Genomic DNA, 17,767 nt, shown 5'->3' on the forward strand with positions numbered 1-17,767 from the left:
TTGGTCGATTGCTCTCAGTGATGGCACAGCAGGCAATTGAGACGTGGTATTCTCTGCTCCCACCTCGAAATTAAGTAGGGAGGCAAAAACTACACTGCGACTACTAGTAGTACTACTATCTTATGGCCTGGGCATCACAATGTTGGGAGGTGAAAGTGGAAGTGGAAGTGGAAGTGAAAGCGAAAGCGAAAGCGAAAGCAGGAAGAAGAGGCAGAACGGAAGGAGGGGATGGCAAGCAAGCCAGCAAGCCAACCAAAGACTTGATGACTGGCAAGTCGCTTTCAGCTCTTGTATCTATATCTCTCCGTGTAATAACTGTCAACCGTTGCTGTACGCAAACATATGTGCATAAGGTACGTACTTGTGTACCTACAGTACATACTGCATGTCCACATCATACTGAATCACGACGCCCATGCTCATGCCCACCCTCAAACTAGGTACCATAGGTACCGGGTCAGTCAACATTCAGCTCTGCCAGTGCAGAGGCTGTGGTTCTACGGTATCTGTCCCTCCCTTGTTCCCTCGAGACTGTTGTGCCGACAAACAAACATGATTCTTCGGGAAGCACTCGAAGGATCAAGTCAGATCAGGACCAACACGTGGCACATCCCCATCGCTCCGTCCTGGGCCAGACCAATACCAATACCACCGAGGAGGGAGGGATGAGTGGAGGGTTGCGGTTGATCTGGATTGTTGACAAGGCCGCTGACCGGCTGATGCAGGCCAATGGGCTTGCAAAAGGGCAAAGCTGAGCCTCCTGTGCTTGTTGCCGTCGCTGGTCCTCTCCCCCTCATATCTCAGAGAAAAGGGATATGGTACCGCTGGCCCACATAGACACACTAGGGTGATCTAGATGGTTCAGCAACGGTCGCTGGAGCCAGGCCGTGGAAGGTCCAAAAGCACGATGCTGATTCTCGTCGCAGAAAAGATACGGTGCCCCTTGGCCCACTCCACATAGACACACTGACCTGACACCAAAACATGCATGTGGATGACCATACCCACCTTGACTCCAGGAATGCGTGCCCGTGCGTGCGGACAAATATCCTCGATGCGTGCAAGTTGCCTCGTATGCTTGTGGCCCACACATTGCACTCCAGCGAGTGTCGGTCAAGCAAGCCAGCCAGTGCTTGGAATGTACCTCGCATACCATACCAGGCCAGCCGTTCCAACCACGCACAACAGTGGCTGGCATTGGCAGAGAGCGGCCAGGGCATAACAAACAACTCCATTCCACATCTTTGCCTCGCATGTGTATGTGTATGTGGCCTGCCACCTTCATTTACAAGTGCATTGCCGCTCCGTGCCCAGTTGATCTGCCAAAGTTCTTTTTTTCCTTTTTCCATTTCCCTTCCTTGGCTTCCAAGTTACAGTCACTCTTTTGGTTTGTGTGTGTGTTTCAATCTCGCCACAGCGGCTGATTTCCCTCGACAACGTTGTCTATACTCTCCTCTCTCACCAGCAACGACAAAGAGAAACAGATTCATCACCATGCATCATTCACTCTCTGCTCTTGCCATTGGAGCATTCGCCTACAAGGCCATGGCTCAAACCGCATCCTTCGCCGGCATGACCTGGGGTCCCGTCACGGTAGGACAAGTCTGGCCGATTCATTGGACAGTTGGGACCGGCGACCCAGTCAGTCTGGTGTTTGGAAACACGACCTCGAACAGTGCCGTCTTCAGTAAGTAGTTCACCACACCACGTCGACAGCCATAACCAAAATCACACACATCCCCCTTGTTGTGGTATAACAAGCTGACATGCAAACCCATCTTACAGCCGCCCAGCCAGCGAGTCCATCAACATACAACTGGACCGTGACGCTTCCCGACGGCTTTGTCCCGGGCAACTATGGCTTGGTCCTTGTCCAGGGTACCGGCATGGACTATTCGCCTCTGTTCAGTGTTTCAGCAGCTTCTGCGGGTAGCTCAACCACATCCACATCGACTTCGGCCGCAGACAGCACGTCCACGTCCATGACAACCACAATGATGACAACACCAATGGCCACTGTCAACGCAACACTCATCTCGGCAAGTGCCGACCCTACCGTCACCGTCACGTACTGGGACCACGAATGTGGATGCACCAAGACGTCCGCGGTGCCTGCAGCAGCAACAGCGACCGGCAATGCCTCCGGAACCCAATATACGTGGTGGGATGAAACTTGCGGCTGCACAAAGACCGCCATGGCCCCGGCGCCCACGCTGGCTCCGGGATGCGGTGGTACTGGACATGGCTGCTCAAACTATACCGCTCCAGCTACAGGGACAAACATGCCTCCTGCACCTCCCCCGCCGTCTCCTGCGGGCAGCAACGCGCCCGCGACTGGCTCAACCTCAGCCAAGCCGTATACTGGCCAGGCCAGCAGACTGGTGGATTCTGGTTTTGCCGTTGCGGGATTGGCGGTGGCTGCCGTGGCCCTGGTTGCATAGGTCAAATTGGTTTGTAACGTCTTATCGTCTTTGTTCTTCGGCTTGTTCAGCATTGTGATTTTGGTTGCCGTGGTGGAAGTCGTATACCATCATCGGACTTGGTGGAGGATGAGATGATGCTGTTTGTCGGACACATCGACTGGCCGTGATTGGGGTTTGTATCTTAGATCGGCGTTGGCCAACAATGTATGCAAAGTTCTCAGATAGTTTTCCATAGTTGTCGAGTACCGTTTCATAAATCATGTCCAAGTCATACAATATCATAGAATCCCAGGTCAGATAGCCAGGTGGAGCTGAGCTTGAAATGCACAACTGTACCACAATGTAGCACCAAGCCCACCAAAGTGTCTCTATCCTTGTCTGTCTCCATCACCTTTCGCCTTTGATCTTTGCAAAAGCGCCGACTTCGGCACTAGAGACGGAAAACGGGCTCTTTGGCACGTTCGGGGAGCGAGGACTTAGAGCCACGGCAAAGAGGTCGTCATTATCATCTGGCGGATCAGTATCGTTTTGCGGCTGGGGTTGTGGTTGTGGTTGTGGCTGCTGTGCCCTGAAATCGAGCGACGCTGCCTCTGATGCATTTGTTTCTTGTTGTTGGCGTTTAATATGCTCAGGTGGTTCCTTCGCCACCACTCTTTTCGGACCATTCAAGTTACCGCGAAAAGCGCTGAATGACGAGTACGCCATATCCGAAGTCTCCGGCGAAAGAGGATGCGCTTCCCTCGTAGGCGTGTTAAGGCCAGCAGCGAGATCCTTCTCACTTGTCCCAATACTAAGACCCTTTAACTTTTCACTCAGTCTCCTTCCCGAAGGCGATTTGGGACTTGTGATCCCGGGACTGGTCGGTTGTGCCACCTGGGAGTTCGGCAAGATATTACTCAGATCCAAAGCCGGCGGCTTGGTTAGTACGCCGAAATTGGTTTCGATCCATGCTCGTTCCGAGAGCGCCATTTCCAGCGCCACGCCTTCGGGGTTATGTTTCTGTTCGTGCGCAATTTCCTTTTCCAGGACTGACAGTCTCTTCTTCGCCCAGATCGTGTGAAGAACACCCTTTTTGCCGCTGGTTTTGGCGGTTGCGCCCAGTTCGGGCGTGAAGATGGCCGGTAGGGGATTGACTGTCATTCTTAAGGGTGCGGACTTGGACCCGGACTCAGACTCTGACCCCCCGGAGGAGGCAGCACGAGGAGGTGGATGATATTCCAGCGTGACGTGAGGAGGGACTTTGGCCCCAGGAGGCAACAAACAATAGACTCGACGGATGTTGTCTGAGGGAGCGTCGTCGGCCGAGAAGACGGTGCGCTTGCCTGACCATGATACCTGCCATTTACCTCCCGCTTGGTGTCTGTTCTGGTCGTCGTCCTGCCATTCAACCATCATCACTTTTGTCCCGTCATTTCCGCGCCCGGCTTCGAATTCGAACCGAGCCAGCGCCGTTACGGACGACAGGGTATCGGGGAAGACGGGGGACTTGGGGGTCGTTGCGAGCGTTTCAATTCCGGACATTGAGTTGGAGGTAGAGAGAGACAAATTCGGCGTAGAGGAGTCAGTCAGTGAAGTGGTACGGTATTTCTGTATTAATGTATGTAGGTAGGGATTCAGTGAGAATCGACGAGAGGTATACTGTAGATAGATTGGCAATAGTGACAAACAGACAGGCCTGCTGAACAACACGACAACTTGAAATTCAATGACGGGAAACAAAACAAAACCAAGAGAATCATCAAGGTAAAAAGGGTTTGCGATCAAGGGGGGAACAGCGATGGTGATGCCACTGGACCCGGTTGTACTGTAGTAGTAGTCGAAAGTGAGAAATTGCAGGATGTCCGGCCCATCAAGTTGGAGGGTCATGATCCCATCATCTCCGAGTCCATCTTGCACGGTACTGTACGAGTCCGCGTCCGGCTCTCAGAACAAGGCAAGGTCCGGAATCGGCTCCAACTCTTGCGCGACAGTCATCAATATGCAATGAAAAAGATCCAAAACAAATCCATATCGCCTACTAGCTTCTAGATAACTCATTATAGTTGCGTGGCTGTCCCATTGTATCCTCGAAGATTAACTCTATGGTCATAAACGGCTACTCATGTCGTTCAAAGTGCGCAGGGGAAAAGCATGGTCTATAGAGGCGGCCGCAATCTGTCAAAATATAAATATCCCATATCATTCCTGTCGTTTGTCCCTATTTCCGATTCAAGCCCCGGGTATCCTCTTCACAATGGCTGGTACATTATGGTTGTTGTCCTTCTTTCCCGCCCATATTACGCCGTCATATTCCTTCACCATAAGTAAAGCACAAACAAACCATCCATCGTCGAGTGTCGAATATCAACGACATCTGCCGATTCATCTATACCCAAATCGACGCCGGTTGGCTTCCTCTCACGGAATAGCATCTGGGCCGCCCATGTCGCTAGCACCCTGGGGATCAATTACAACCCTCCAGCACCCAATGCGTCAATTCCCAGCCCAACCTCTTTACCCACTACCGCGGCCAGTCCACCAAAGCCTTCTTTTTTAAGCCTTTCAATCAGCAAAAGGCTCTTTTCCCGTTTCATCGCCCTGATCTGGTTCTCCAACTCGGCCACTTGTGAAGCCAGCATCTTCCTGCTGTCGTCCAAGTTCAGCGCAATGAATTCTTCTTCATATTTCCGGAGGCTCCGCACACGAGCTTCGAGTTCCGTTATCGAAGCATCGAGAGCCGCAGCAGGAGCCTTGGAGTCTCCGGGGTCCGCGGACTTGGAGGGGGATGCCATTGAAGTAGGTCCCGGAGTGGCCAGGATGCCCCTGGAACTGTGCTGCGGCAGAAATCTACTATTGGGTGTGCTGTGCCCAAGCATCGGCGGTAGCGTGTTGTCCTCACTGTAACTGGGCGTTGACTGCAAGTGCCCTCTCGTCACAGCCGTTGATGCAAGCGACGCCATGCCTGGAGATGCACTCACCCTGGTGTGTCTCTCATCAATGTGTACCCCGTGGAGATCTGTACCGTCCGTGAAGCTCTTCATGCTAGGCAAAAGCGTGGGCAATGTACCATTGATTCCCGCAAATGGCGTCTCAGTCAAGAGCTCCGACTTGTCACGGGAGACGCCTAACTTGCCGTTCAATGACTTATCCGGTTCTGGAGTAGGCAACTCAATCCTCCTCAATGGGGTGGCAGGTCCAGGTTCGGCGGAGGAAGATATGGTTCGTTTTTTACCCGTAATAGTGGCCAAGCCTGGTAAACATGTCGTGCTTGTGGTCCCATTTGGATGACTCTCGCGACGTCCCCGCTTCTGATCGAAAACGTTGTCTGCAAAGCCCATCTGTTTGCCCCTGGGATCACAGGCTTTGACTCTGCGTTTGCTTGCCGGCTTCTCACTCTTCACGTATGCTGTAGCGAAGTGGCAGCAGCGGCAGTTGCAAGTTTCCTCGCACTTGGGGCACACCCAGCTGCCCTTGTGCCGTAGAACATCTGGCGGATACTTGTCAAAGTGACGGAACAGACCCCGATAGCAAAAGAAGGCGGTGCACTTGTCGCATCGACGACCTTTGAATTCCTGGTGCTCGATTCGACACAGATGGCATAGTCTCATCGTGGGCGAGGTTTTGGCCCGCATGAGTTCATTCACTGCCGTCCCCAGTGTTTTCCGGCGGTCCAAAGCACGCGGCTCTTCTGGCTGAAACCCGAGGATCTCTCGGGCGCGGTTCAGTACTCTGGTACACAGCTCAGCGGGTATAAGCTCGGCCCAGGCATATGATTGCAAATGCTCGCAGGATCGGCCGTTCAAGTAACAGAGCAGACAGAGATCGAAATCAGCGCATTGCGTACACCGCACGTGTCGATTCCATATGGCGGTGCTGCAGAAGTTGCACGTTGCGATGGTTCCGGTCTGGATCGGCACAAGACTAATCGGGGTTGCCGGCTGAGCTTCGATAGATTCATCGTGGACCATCTGTCGGAACAGCCGCGAGAGCAAAGGGAGGTCAGGAGGTAGTGGTAAAGACGCGTTTGTGACATTCTGGTGGTCTTGTAGTAGGGATAACATGGCACATGCTAAAGAAAGGTTGGTCCGAGCAACGTCGGGATGACATAGACGGTTGAAGGGGGCTTGAACATATTCGAAGCCCACCTCGAGAGATAGCGGGTGGAGAATGTTCCAGACCAGTTTGGCCGATAGTGTGGACGGGTTCCAGACTTGATGAGCCGTCGCTGGGGGAAAGACGACAAGGTCGCCGACGCGCTGATCGTAGGCATAGAGGGGAAAGTCGGCTTTCAGTAGCTCTTCCGTCCCCAGATTGAGCCAATCCAAGTGAGGTGATACACCCCGAGCGGCCATGAAAGAATCATACTTCTTCTGTGAGTCAAAGTCGGTCCCGATACAGACCACCGGGCGGTCGTCCGACTCCACGAGAAGGTTGAGGGCAACCGTACTTGAGAAGCATCGATGAAATCCCGAGCTGCTGCCTTCACTCCCAACATAGGCCATCATGACCTCGCTCCTCGCGCATTGAGGCAGCCACTGGAACAGGTCCAAGCGACCACCCCATTGCAACTCGGTTGGTAGAATTTTGCGACATTGTTCCAGCCATTCTTGCGGACACTGCAGATCCCGGGCATACAAATTCTGGAATTCAGGGTAAGACTGCCTTGCGCTGTCGGCAAACTTTTTGAGTGTAAAGGATAGGTCTCGTCCTGTGCTGCAATTGCGGATAGGTATATTTTTCTTGGTGCTCAGCTCGATCAACCTCTCAATGCCAAAGCCGGGGCGACTCCCGTCGTGTGGATCGGTCTTCGGCCAGGTATCTAGCTTGTCAAAATCTGCGATCACGAAAGGCTGGCCGAGCTGTAGACGTTTGGTAAGCCATTCCGAAAAGGGCAGCGGCTGGCCGTCGATGTCTTTCTCGTCCTGCAGCTCGAGGATGCTGAACCTCGGGAATTCAACGAAAGGTTTGCCTAGGCGAAGAAGTTGCTGAGCCGAACTGTCAGGCGGGACAGTCAGAGAAGGCGTCTGGGGGATCATGGCGCCGCCGACCGTAGGAGTGCTCACATGGCTGGAAAACGGATGGGAAGCAGAGGAAGAAGAGATGGATGGAAACCGGCTGAAGTGCGCGGTGAGAGGAAGACGAGGAAGATGGAGCCGTGGGTTCGAGATCTGCGATACGATTTTCAGAATCCGGGGAGCGGAGAGGGACAGGACAGGGACGTGCTACTAGCAGGCCCCGCAGGGATACTACTTAGCAGTACTGTGTGTTCGGTCTCCAACGCGAACCGACTTTAACCCGCTTTCTCTAGTAGCCGGTCGCAACAGCTGCTTGAGGGATTGAGTGCTAATGAGATGAGACTTCCCGCCGCGTCTGCAGGATGACACTTGCCCTGCAGTGGCTGAAGGAGAGCGAATGGACGGAACTTGAAAGCATCAACGAAAATGCTGGGCGCACAGCGGAGCAGAACAAAGGTCACCTCCAGACTCAGCGACAGGGCTGTTCCTGGTGCCGAGCAATGTGGCTGAAGGTGATATCCAATAAGCCCATACGTGATTTAGGCAACGACTCGGACGGATGAAAGCCACCGAAGCCAAAGGAGCAGAGGAGCAGTCGGCCGGCTACTAAAAGGGCAACAGTTACATTGTACAGCATTGGCCCTTGAGAGCAAGGTACCTTATCAACTCATCAGGACTATCCAGTATTGTACAATGTTGTACGCGGCACTACAGCAACAATAGATCTCGCCGTGGTACGCAGCACAACGGGTTCTATTTTGCCATCTCAACGGGGGTATTCGGGGTCAGTGAAAAAACCATGCACATCCCCGCCCAAGTCATCATTCAAATCATGCATGCAGTCGAGCTGTTTCCATCCCATGCACAGGCCGAACTCCATCCAGCTTTTATTGCTTCCACCTCGCCTCCACTGTCTTTTTCCGTGCCAGAGGTCGGAGAGCCAGTACCCCGGCAAACAGAGCCACCACGGTGAGAACAAGCTGAAATTTGTTGAATCCTTTTCCGAGCACGTCGAATGCCATACTGGGCGCAATCTGTGTGCCAAACACATCGTGCCCAAAGGCAAAAATAATGCTGGTACTTTCCAGCAAACTCGGCGATGCCATGACTCTCTGGATTCCGAGCACTTCCCGCGAATGTGTTAGGAAGGCTCTAGGATCCAGCTCAATATTTGGGGAATACCGCAGCAAGCCCTCTTCTCGTTCCGTGACATTCGGCTCCCGATCCACTGGTCTACGAGCATCCAGTACTTCACGGGGGATACCAACAATTGCATTTGAGTTTGGTAGCGTCGCTAGCACTTGTCGCGTGGTGATGCCTTGTGCGGTCTGCGAAACAGCCAGATTGGAGATTGGCTCGGCGACGGTATAAGCTTGCGAGATGACATGCGGTCGAACCCCTGCATCGATTGAAAACTCGGAGAAATTCGTTCGTGAACCTAAAGGTCCTCGATCGTTGGGAGTTGACGACTCGTAGAGCTCAGATATCACAATCTGCGTGGCAATTCCTCCGTTGATCGGGTCTTGACTGGTAAAGGCATAAGCGTACCAGTTTTCGGAAATGACGGCAGGAATGTCAGTCCCCGGCACCAGGCCTTGATGTGTTGCGGTGTGGAGAATGGCTCCAGTAACAGCGTCAACCAAGTAGACCGTTAGATCGGAATGAGACTCGGCAATTAGCAACGCCAGGTTCGGGGACAGATACTTGTATAGGACGGATCGGTCACCTAGGACCTTGCCGATTGATGCCACCGGGTCATGCTCTGCTCGAGCTACAGCATTCACGAACTTCATCCCATTCCGCGGGGCGAGCATCCAAGTCTTTTCGACTCCCTGGCCGATGGTCCAGCCTGAAGCCGTGCCATCATCACTGATTGTTACCACAGTGCTGCCTTCCAGGGGCTGTATGGAACTAGAGATCTCTGCAAGCCGGGGTGCACCGTCTGCTTCGACCTCGATTACTGCTGGTGCAGGTGTTCCAGGTATTCTAACCAGGTTCGAAATAGGGAACTTCCCGGCGTGATGTTCGAGAACTCTTCCGTCGGAAGCATTGACGATGATTAGAGCGCCATCTGAGAGATAAATGCGAGCCCGTCCCTCATCCACAATGATGGATTTCATCTCGGCATTGTTTTCCATATGCTTGGAGAGATCCGTTTGCCACTTGAGGACGCCAGAGTTGGTAACATCGAGGGCAAGCAACTCTTTTCGCACAGTTCCCACAATGACTGTTTTGCTCCCAACAAGATTTCTGCGAGCAGCATTGTCCGAATCAGGGGTTGAGTTCAAAATGGTCTGTGGTAGACTTTGCAGGTAAGCGGGCAAGTTCATGAGATCAGTGAGATGGCGCTTGATCCTGTTTGTATAGGCCGTCAAAGGATTAACCGAGGACTCAAGGTCGAGCTCTTCGACCAAATGGTCCGGACCTTCGTCTTCCCCCCATGCTGCAATCTTTGCATATGCCAGCATTTCCGCCCTGGTCCACTGTAGCTCCCCATTGCGGATCAAGGACCAATCACCACTTGTTGATACCTCGGCAAGACGGAGAGCAAAGGCAACGTCTCCCTTGCTCACAACTTCGGCGACAGCATGGACTGGATAGCTGCCTGAAATGCCGCTGGATTTCGTCTTCCTCCATCGACCTAGTTGCCCATGGGATTCAGACGAATACAGAATAACTTCGGACTCTGTGCTGCGCGTGAAATACACAGTTGAGCCGCTACTGGTTGCGGCGAAGGCACTTTTCTCTTCAGTGGCTGGTAAAACATAGGCTCTCGAGACTTCTCCGGACGTGGGGTCCACGTGGTAGACTTCCGCCCATTCGCGCGTCTTTCCTCTGACATGAACGAGGAAGTGTGTCAGAGCATCCCGACCGAGGGCATGATGCACTGTTATACTCTCCACATCTTCACCTTTGTCGTCGAGTGCAAGGGTCGCAACCTTCGGACTTTCCAGAAAGCTGAATCTAAGCGACTTGGAGGAGCTGTCGGCGGATACCAAGCAGGGGGACGCGGACCAAGACCCCATTGAGTAGTGACCACCATCCCCTAATGGTTCTGAGTCGACAGCGACACTGTGCTGTCCCACCTCATGGCCAGTGGCGCCATTCAACGTGACAACCTTGGCCTTGTTACTTGCGAGCAAGCCATGAGACTTGGTGATGTAGTAGACGTGCTGCAAAGATGTCGCGATTGAAGCAGAGGAACCGGGTGAGAGACTGGAATCTTCATGCTGCCATTTGACTCCGCTGCCGTCACCAGCGAGCCGGGTCAGAGTTGCGTGAGCGGCGGGTTGCTCAGGATAAGCCAGAACAAGAACGTCCTGAGGAAGGCCGCTTGGGCCTGACCCTGCGACAGGAATCGCCTGCAACCCTCGGATCGTGCTCCCTTCAGTAACGTTGTAATCCCAGATGAGACGTCCATTCAGTGCATCCCAACAGGAAACAGTTCTATCATAACCACTGATAATTTGACCATCTCTTTCCCCGGCTACCAGGAATGAAGTGGACGCATTATCAACTGGACGGCCTGCGAGTGATTGGCGCCAGAGTAAAGAACCGTCTTTAGGGTTCACAGCCCCCAGCACACCTTTATCCGAGATGGTGTATAGAAGAGAAGCATTCGTAGAGGTCTGAGGCTTGTGGAAGAAGGTAGCGTGCGCTTGAGGGCTTCCGAGGAGGGCATGGTGATAGTCTACATGGAATGCATCGTCTGCGAAGATGGCGCTCGCTGGAAGGAGGACATATGAGAGCACGACCAGAAGCCCATACCACCTCATGATGCACTTCGACCCTGGATGTCAAAATTGCATCCGGTAAGGTTTGCTAGAGGTCGACGCAGTTCGTCCTGGTATTGTTATTGACTATGATCCAATGTGCTGAGTATCTGTACAGAGACCAGGTGCAGTATGGCAGTGCCGTGCCCAAAATCACAATCACGTGCTGCCTGCGGTCGGCTGACTTGCCCAGGAGTACAAAGGCATGACCTCCACTTACTGCTAAAGTTACCTAGGTATACAACGTTAAAAGCTTGACAGTCTGACAACAACAAACGCATGAGAACAGCTGCAAGTATTGCGTCAGACACATGCAATTCTGCTCGCTACAGCCACTTGGCAGACGCTAAACCATTCCCGACGGCCCGCGCAGTGCTCCCAGCGTCAATTTGGACCGACTTGATCTGAATCCACGAGTCGCACCCTCGAAGGAGTTGTCAACACGATCCGGCAGAACTCAGACACCGTTATCAACTTGCCTACTGTTCTGGATCAAGACTCCTCCATGAAGAGTCCCTTTCGTGTCTACCTGTCCCGTTACGCCTGCACCACTGCGGCCAGCTCCAAGACCTCCTCACCATACCCCCGCTGACCTGATCATTGCACGCGAGCAATCCTCTTGTCCGCGGAGTCTTCATCTCACCGTCAGTCCCTAACTGTGCTTGTATGTTTTTGAACCAACCTGGAGGCCATCCGCAGCCTGCAAATTTAATTGTTCCCTGTAAGAGGACTCAAGTTCACTGACACATGGCCCCATAGACCGGAAGCCCCTTCGGATCCAAAGTTCGACACATGACGGAGTTACGAATCGTCGGCGGGCTGTCCTTACTCTTCTGGAGAACACTCACTAGTCATACATTGTTCGGACCTTGTCTTTGAGGACGACTACCAGCCCTCCTCCGTAGGAGACTTTGCAGCCCTGCTCTACATTGACGACGCCTCGATGACGACTGCTGTGGCAACACCTCCTAACTTTCAAAATATTTCTAAACTTAATTGGAATGGTATCGGTAGTACCGGCGGAGGGTTTTCGGCAATGAGCACTGACGAAGTGTCTCGGATGTTCCTGCCACAGCGCAAAACTGTTCACAGGAGCAATTCTTCTTCCTCCCTCTCCTCCACCAGTTCATCCAGCTCAACGGTTACGCTCTCTCAGAACGATGCCCCCAGCGAGGCAGGCCAGGCAGGAAAAAAGAAAGCAAGAGGAGGCTTCTGGCCCGTTTCCAAGTCCGAATCTACGGCCAGCGTGTCAAACGCCCGTGCAAATGGATCACTTCAGACAGCTATTGGCAACTCACTCATCGGGGGAAAAAGTTCAATTCCGCTTGCGTTACCGGGTCAGAGTCCCACAGGCTCTGCCAACGGATCCAGAGTCGTGAATGGGCAATCTGCTGGCGAACCCGGCGCCATATTGGCATTATTACCCATGAATGGCACTTTTGAAAGAAAACAAATAAGTCTGCCTTTTTACCCGGAAGTGCTGCGAATTGGGCGGCAAACCAATGCAAAGACTATGCCAACCCCTGTGAATGGGTACTTCGACTCAAAAGTGCTGTCACGGCAACATGCAGAAGTGTGGGCTGATCGGAACGGGAAGGTCTGGATCAGAGACGTGAAATCATCCAACGGAACATTTGTGAACGGGCAGCGACTTTCTCCAGAAAACCGGGAGTCCGAGCCGCATGAGCTTCGTCAGCACGATACTCTGGAGCTGGGGATTGATATCGTGAGTGAAGATCAGAAGACCATTGTGCATCACAAAGTGTCCGCAAAGGTGGAATATGTCGGCCTTCCTGGGAGTTCAAACAACGTTCTGGACCTCAGTTTTGGTGATCTCGACCCTTCCCACGGCGGGTCGTTGCTCCCGTCGCCTGTGAGTTCACCTATGATACATTCGCGCAGTCGCCCTGGCGGCCCCGTTATGAATGGGCGGGCATCGACCCCTTCAAGTGTGGCCGGAAGTCAGATAAGCTCGGCTGCTCAACAACGGCAACTGAATTTCTGGGGATCGCCGTTGAATGTTGAGCAGCTGGTTAAGACACTATCGGTAAGTGGCGGACAGCCTACCTTAACTGTGCAAGCTGACGGACCATCTATAGACTGAGATGCGCACAGCAAAGCAACAGGCAGAAGAACTGGATCAAGCAGGTTCTTTCTTGAACTCAATCTTGACCAGCGGAGGCGAGCATTCGCAGCCTCCGTCACTGTCCAAAGAAACCAGTTCCCAGAAACAATCAAATGGGCGAACCAAAGGGTCGAAGATAGACCATGTCGCCCGCTTCGCTGATCCGCCTGCGCCACCGCCGCAGCAACCCTTGCCTGAAAAGCCGGACAGCGCCAAAGCAAGTCCAGTCACGACATCATTTACGCACCTACTAAAAAGAACCGAAACTGCTAAGCCAAGCAATACCACGTCTCAATCACCGACAAATCCTCACAACAGCCAGATGCTATCTTTGATTGAAGCGTTATCCATCGCGAAGAAAGAACTGGATTCTCAAGGAGCCAAGGTTAAACAGCTGGAGGATATGCTAAAACAAGAACGCTCAGCTAGAGAGGACGCCGAAGAGAGAGCCCGTCGACTGGAGCAACATGCAGCCTCGCGACCGATTTCAGTGGTACAGGAGCAATCTGAACCCGTCGAAGACACAGACCTCGTAATAACACCATTGGACCAGAACAGGACCCGCGAGGAAGACTACGGGGCGGATGAAAGGGCAAGAAGTCTTCAACAAGATCTGGACCAAGTGCTGGGAGAGATGCAAAAGTTAAGGACAGACATGGACAGTTTCAAACGCCGGGCCGAGACTGCTGAAGCAGACGCCGCGGATGCAAGGAAGAGCCTGGCAGAGATGATTAACAAGCTACGAGAAGAAAACCAGAAAGAAGATCACTCTGTCAGCAAGTTCGGACGTCAACGATCACCAGTTGAAAACGAGAGAGATACTGCGATGGATGAAGTTGACGAGCGTCAATCCGACTCGGCTTCGACCATCAAGTGGCCAGCACATAGCAACGGCCATGTGAGGGCGCCCAGATTACCTGATCACATCGAGCGCGCGGTTGCTACTGTGTTGAAGGATAGGGGTAGCAATGGAGATTCACTCACTCAGTCGGCTCCATATGTCTCAATGCTTGGGGTGGTCCTGATAGGTGTTGGCCTAATGGCCTACCTCAACTCATGGCAAAAGTCGGAGAGCTGACCAGAACGCCTCCGTTGGATCTTTTCTTCATGAATATAACATCCCATGGCCGGTCGATTGTACATTTCGCCTCGACTCGGCTGTCACTCGTTCACTGCAAGCGTTGCATGATAGCACGGCGTTGGTATTTGGATTTGGCGAACAGGTTGGCAGAAATTGCCGGGTATCCTGGACCATGCAATTGGGGTTTCCATTTCAAGTTTGGGCGAAAGGTTGGCGAGGCGCAGCTGCGGCCTGATGAGATTTTCTGAGTCTGGAGCGCAAGAAGCAAAGGGAATCATGTTGACCACGGCAAAGCAAAGGCGGCCAATGTGGTTTGTACGTACATCCAAGATAGGATTGCTACTAGGCGTGGAACGGGCCACGGTCCGTCCAGGAAATGATGATGATGCGAGAAGACTTTGGAGCCTTCAAGTTGACCCTGTTGTTACACAGTTCAAAGCACGACTACGGCGATAATCTCGTACTATGATTATCCCAATCGCCCCTTTCTCCTATCTTGACATTCATCACAAGGTCGTTGCTGTACAAAAGTAGACGTGAAGAAGATATGGGTCCTCCGTCCCCCTGCGATATTTTCTGGGATGGTTTGATTTGCCGGACGAACGGTAGGAGAAGGAAGTTTTTGAGTAGCGGCGATATGGAACTTTGCGTTCGCTGAGTGGCTGCTTGGTTGTATCTCGGCCACATCTGAGGTATCCATCTTCCTGACCTTCCGGAATCCACTCCCTGAGTTCAATGCCACAAGGCCGGGACGCATCACCGGAAATGACGCAAACCTGCGTTCACGCCGCTGGCCGTGCCAGTGGATCGTGCGCAATTCCACGACGGCATTCTGCCCTGAGCCTGAGGATGTTTTTCCTAGCGGGATGAGCAAGCAACATGTTAAGGATCCATCAGATACGCAGGTAGCCGGCGGGTACTGGACCACTTGACGCTCTGGTACCTCTAACTTCCATCTGCTACTACAACATTGTAATATTGCTGGCTTTGTGGTGCTGGCGCCTGAGGTATATGGACTGACTGAAGCGATGCCTACGCGTGCCGCCGTGATGCCAAACTTGAAGTGGCAGCCTCAGCTTGGGACGGTCTGCAAAGCCTGCCGCCGCCAGCGACAACTCCGGGCACGAGCCTTCCCTCCCCGTCGTTGGTACGCAACGCCTGTGACAACTGCCAAAGACTCCAAGGACGGCGATGGGCGAGAAAAGGTGGTTATCTTGGGAAGTGGTTGGGCAGGTTTGTTGTCACCAGACTACTTTAACAGGACCCTACTAATATATACGGACAGGGTTCGTTCTGTCACGCAGACTGGATCCAAACAAGTATCGCATAGTGGTCATCTCGCCGCGGTCATACTTTGTATTCACTCCTCTACTCAACGATACCTGTGTCGGCACTCTTGAGTTTCGGAATGTGCTCGAGTCAGTGAGGAAGAGAAACAGAAGAGTGGAGTACATCCAAGGATGGGCTGACGACCTCAACTTCGCCGACAAGACTGTCACGGTTGAGCCCTCCGTGTTGGACCCAGACGTAGGTCATGCCTTGACCGGACCGCGTCAACCAAGTGAACAACAGTCCAATCCATACGGGTATGCCCTCCCTGAGGGATTCATTGAGAAGGATGTGAAACTGGGCGGAACGGGGAAACAACAGGCGCCGACATTCCCCGTCAGCTACGACAAGTTGATCATTGCAGTCGGTACGTACAGCCAGACGTTTAACACCAAAGGTGTGCGGGAGAATGCGTACTTCCTGAAGGATGTCGGAGATGCGGTGGCCATCCGGCGGAGGATCTTGGAGCTGTTCGAACTTGCACGGTTGCCCATTGTACCGGAAGAGGCAAAGAGATATCTGCTCCACTTCGCCATTGTCGGCGGTGGTCCGACAGGCATGGAATTCGCGGCCTGTCTATCCGATCTGATCAGGGAAGACATATCACGCATTCATCCCGAACTCCTCAAATACATCCGGATCAGCCTCTACGATGTTGCGCCAAAGGTCTTGCCGATGTTCGACGCCGCACTAGCAGACTATGCAGTCAAGCAGTATCGACGGCAGAACGTCGAGATCAAAACCTCACATCATGTGGAGGAGCTACGGAAAGGGTTCCCGAATGATCCAGAGGCGGCCAAGAATCAGGACAAACAAATGCCCAGTCGCGTGTACACCATACGAACGAAAGAAGAAGGCGATGTCGGCATTGGAATGTGCGTCTGGAGTACAGGGCTGATGGCCAATCCTTTCGTGGCAAAGGCCCTCAGCCATGTGCAACGGTTTCCTTCCAACTCGGCTCACATCTACCAAGGGAAAGTGGCAGATCCCACTCAGCGTCAGTGGACGATCCAACGGGATAGTCGCTCCGGGTCTATCCTCGTAGACGACCACTTTCGCGTCAATCTTGCCGCTCAGGCTACCGACGGCGAGCCCGAAGATTTTGTCCCCAAAGCATACATGAAAGACGTCTTTGCGGTCGGCGACACCACAAAATTGATGACCGGTGCTCTTCCGGCCACAGCGCAGGTGGCTAACCAAGAAGCCCTATGGCTGGGAAATGCACTCAATAAGCATCCGGACCCTGAATCGTTCGCTTGCACCCCTGGCTTCACATTTAGGAATCTCGGCGTTTTCACCTACGTGGGAGGGGCCAATGCTGTGCTGCAAGGACCTAACACCGATCGCGAGGGCATGGCCAAGGGCCTGAAAGGCTGGATTGCTTTCTTGCTTTGGCGCGGCGCTTATCTCACCATGACTCTGAGTTGGAGGAACAAGTTTCTTGTACCGATGCAGTGGCTGGCTGTCAAGTGGTTCGGGAGAGACATCTCGAGGTTTTGAGACTGGGACTTGAAGACTGAATTGTTTAGTTTCGCCGCAGGAAAAAAGGTGAGACCGACTTCAACTTAGTTTATCCTTTCATCGCGGCCGAGTAGGGGCCTCGTACGTAGTACAGGAGCAGAACATGGTCTATATCATGATGCTCTCTCATGCAGCGCACGACTTGATAGGCAATTACATAATCATGCGAGTCACGTGATTCCAGGCGGCGTCGCCGGAGGTTGCGGACTTGTTGGAGGACCCAGTGCAAGTTCCCGGTGCATTTATTATACAATACTTTAGGACTCCACCGCGCCGGCCTGATCAACAGCTGTCGCAAAGGCATACGTATGTACCTGGCTGTGCTTTACGCTGCCACCATATGGACTTTGCACGAGATTCAAGTTGACAGCAGCACTGCCAGTTCAACACGCCAGACATTTCTCAACAAGTACTGAGCTGAATCACCTGGAGCTCATAATCCACGGCACCCGACGACTACTCCAAGTACCGCATGTCACTCGTCATTCAGCGACCAGAAGATCCCACGTCCATTAATCCTA

General features: G+C 53.0%; 6 protein-coding genes across 6 annotated transcripts; 3 read left to right on the forward strand and 3 right to left on the reverse strand.

Moving 5' to 3' along the window:
- Positions 1–224: 224 nt before the first annotated feature.
- HMPREF1120_00638 (uncharacterized protein) lies at positions 225–4,374 on the reverse strand. The gene has a single exon (XM_009154639.1). The coding sequence runs from the start codon at positions 4,287–4,289 to the stop codon at positions 2,811–2,813; it is 1,479 nt and encodes a 492-aa protein (XP_009152887.1). The 5' UTR covers positions 4,290–4,374; the 3' UTR covers positions 225–2,810.
- On the forward strand, positions 1,495–2,441 carry HMPREF1120_00639 (uncharacterized protein; the record flags this gene model as incomplete). Its single annotated transcript, XM_009154640.1, has 2 exons — positions 1,495–1,687; positions 1,786–2,441. The coding sequence occupies 2 exons, from the start codon at positions 1,495–1,497 to the stop codon at positions 2,439–2,441; spliced, it is 849 nt and encodes a 282-aa protein (XP_009152888.1).
- Positions 4,375–4,433: 59 nt separating the features above from the next.
- HMPREF1120_00640 (uncharacterized protein) lies at positions 4,434–7,946 on the reverse strand. Its single transcript, XM_009154641.1, has one exon. The coding sequence runs from the start codon at positions 7,436–7,438 to the stop codon at positions 4,871–4,873; it is 2,568 nt and encodes an 855-aa protein (XP_009152889.1). The 5' UTR covers positions 7,439–7,946; the 3' UTR covers positions 4,434–4,870.
- Positions 7,947–8,017: 71 nt separating this feature from the next.
- HMPREF1120_00641 (uncharacterized protein) lies at positions 8,018–11,373 on the reverse strand. Its single transcript, XM_009154642.1, has one exon. It carries the CDS (start codon positions 11,191–11,193, stop codon positions 8,305–8,307), a length of 2,889 nt encoding a protein of 962 aa, XP_009152890.1. The 5' UTR covers positions 11,194–11,373; the 3' UTR covers positions 8,018–8,304.
- An 853-nt stretch (positions 11,374–12,226) lies between these two features.
- On the forward strand, positions 12,227–14,393 carry HMPREF1120_00642 (uncharacterized protein; the record flags this gene model as incomplete). Its single annotated transcript, XM_009154643.1, has 2 exons — positions 12,227–13,237; positions 13,290–14,393. 2 exons carry the CDS (start codon positions 12,227–12,229, stop codon positions 14,391–14,393), a joined length of 2,115 nt encoding a protein of 704 aa, XP_009152891.1.
- A 1,031-nt stretch (positions 14,394–15,424) lies between these two features.
- Positions 15,425–17,225, forward strand: HMPREF1120_00643 (NADH dehydrogenase; the record flags this gene model as incomplete). Its single annotated transcript, XM_009154644.1, has 2 exons — positions 15,425–15,629; positions 15,682–17,225. The coding sequence occupies 2 exons, from the start codon at positions 15,425–15,427 to the stop codon at positions 17,223–17,225; spliced, it is 1,749 nt and encodes a 582-aa protein (XP_009152892.1).
- Positions 17,226–17,767: the final 542 nt, after the last annotated feature.

Source organism: Exophiala dermatitidis (assembly GCF_000230625.1).
Source record: "Exophiala dermatitidis NIH/UT8656 unplaced genomic scaffold supercont1.1, whole genome shotgun sequence".
Lineage (NCBI taxonomy): Eukaryota > Fungi > Ascomycota > Eurotiomycetes > Chaetothyriales > Herpotrichiellaceae > Exophiala > Exophiala dermatitidis.

Bases quoted from the DNA above. Each gene is read 5' to 3' on its own strand.
- HMPREF1120_00638 (XM_009154639.1), bottom strand. From the start codon at position 4,289: ATGACCCTCCAACTTGATGGGCCGGACATCCTGCAATTTCTCACTTTC.
- HMPREF1120_00640 (XM_009154641.1), bottom strand. From the start codon at position 7,438: ATGATCCCCCAGACGCCTTCTCTGACTGTCCCGCCTGACAGTTCGGCT.
- HMPREF1120_00641 (XM_009154642.1), bottom strand. From the start codon at position 11,193: ATGAGGTGGTATGGGCTTCTGGTCGTGCTCTCATATGTCCTCCTTCCA.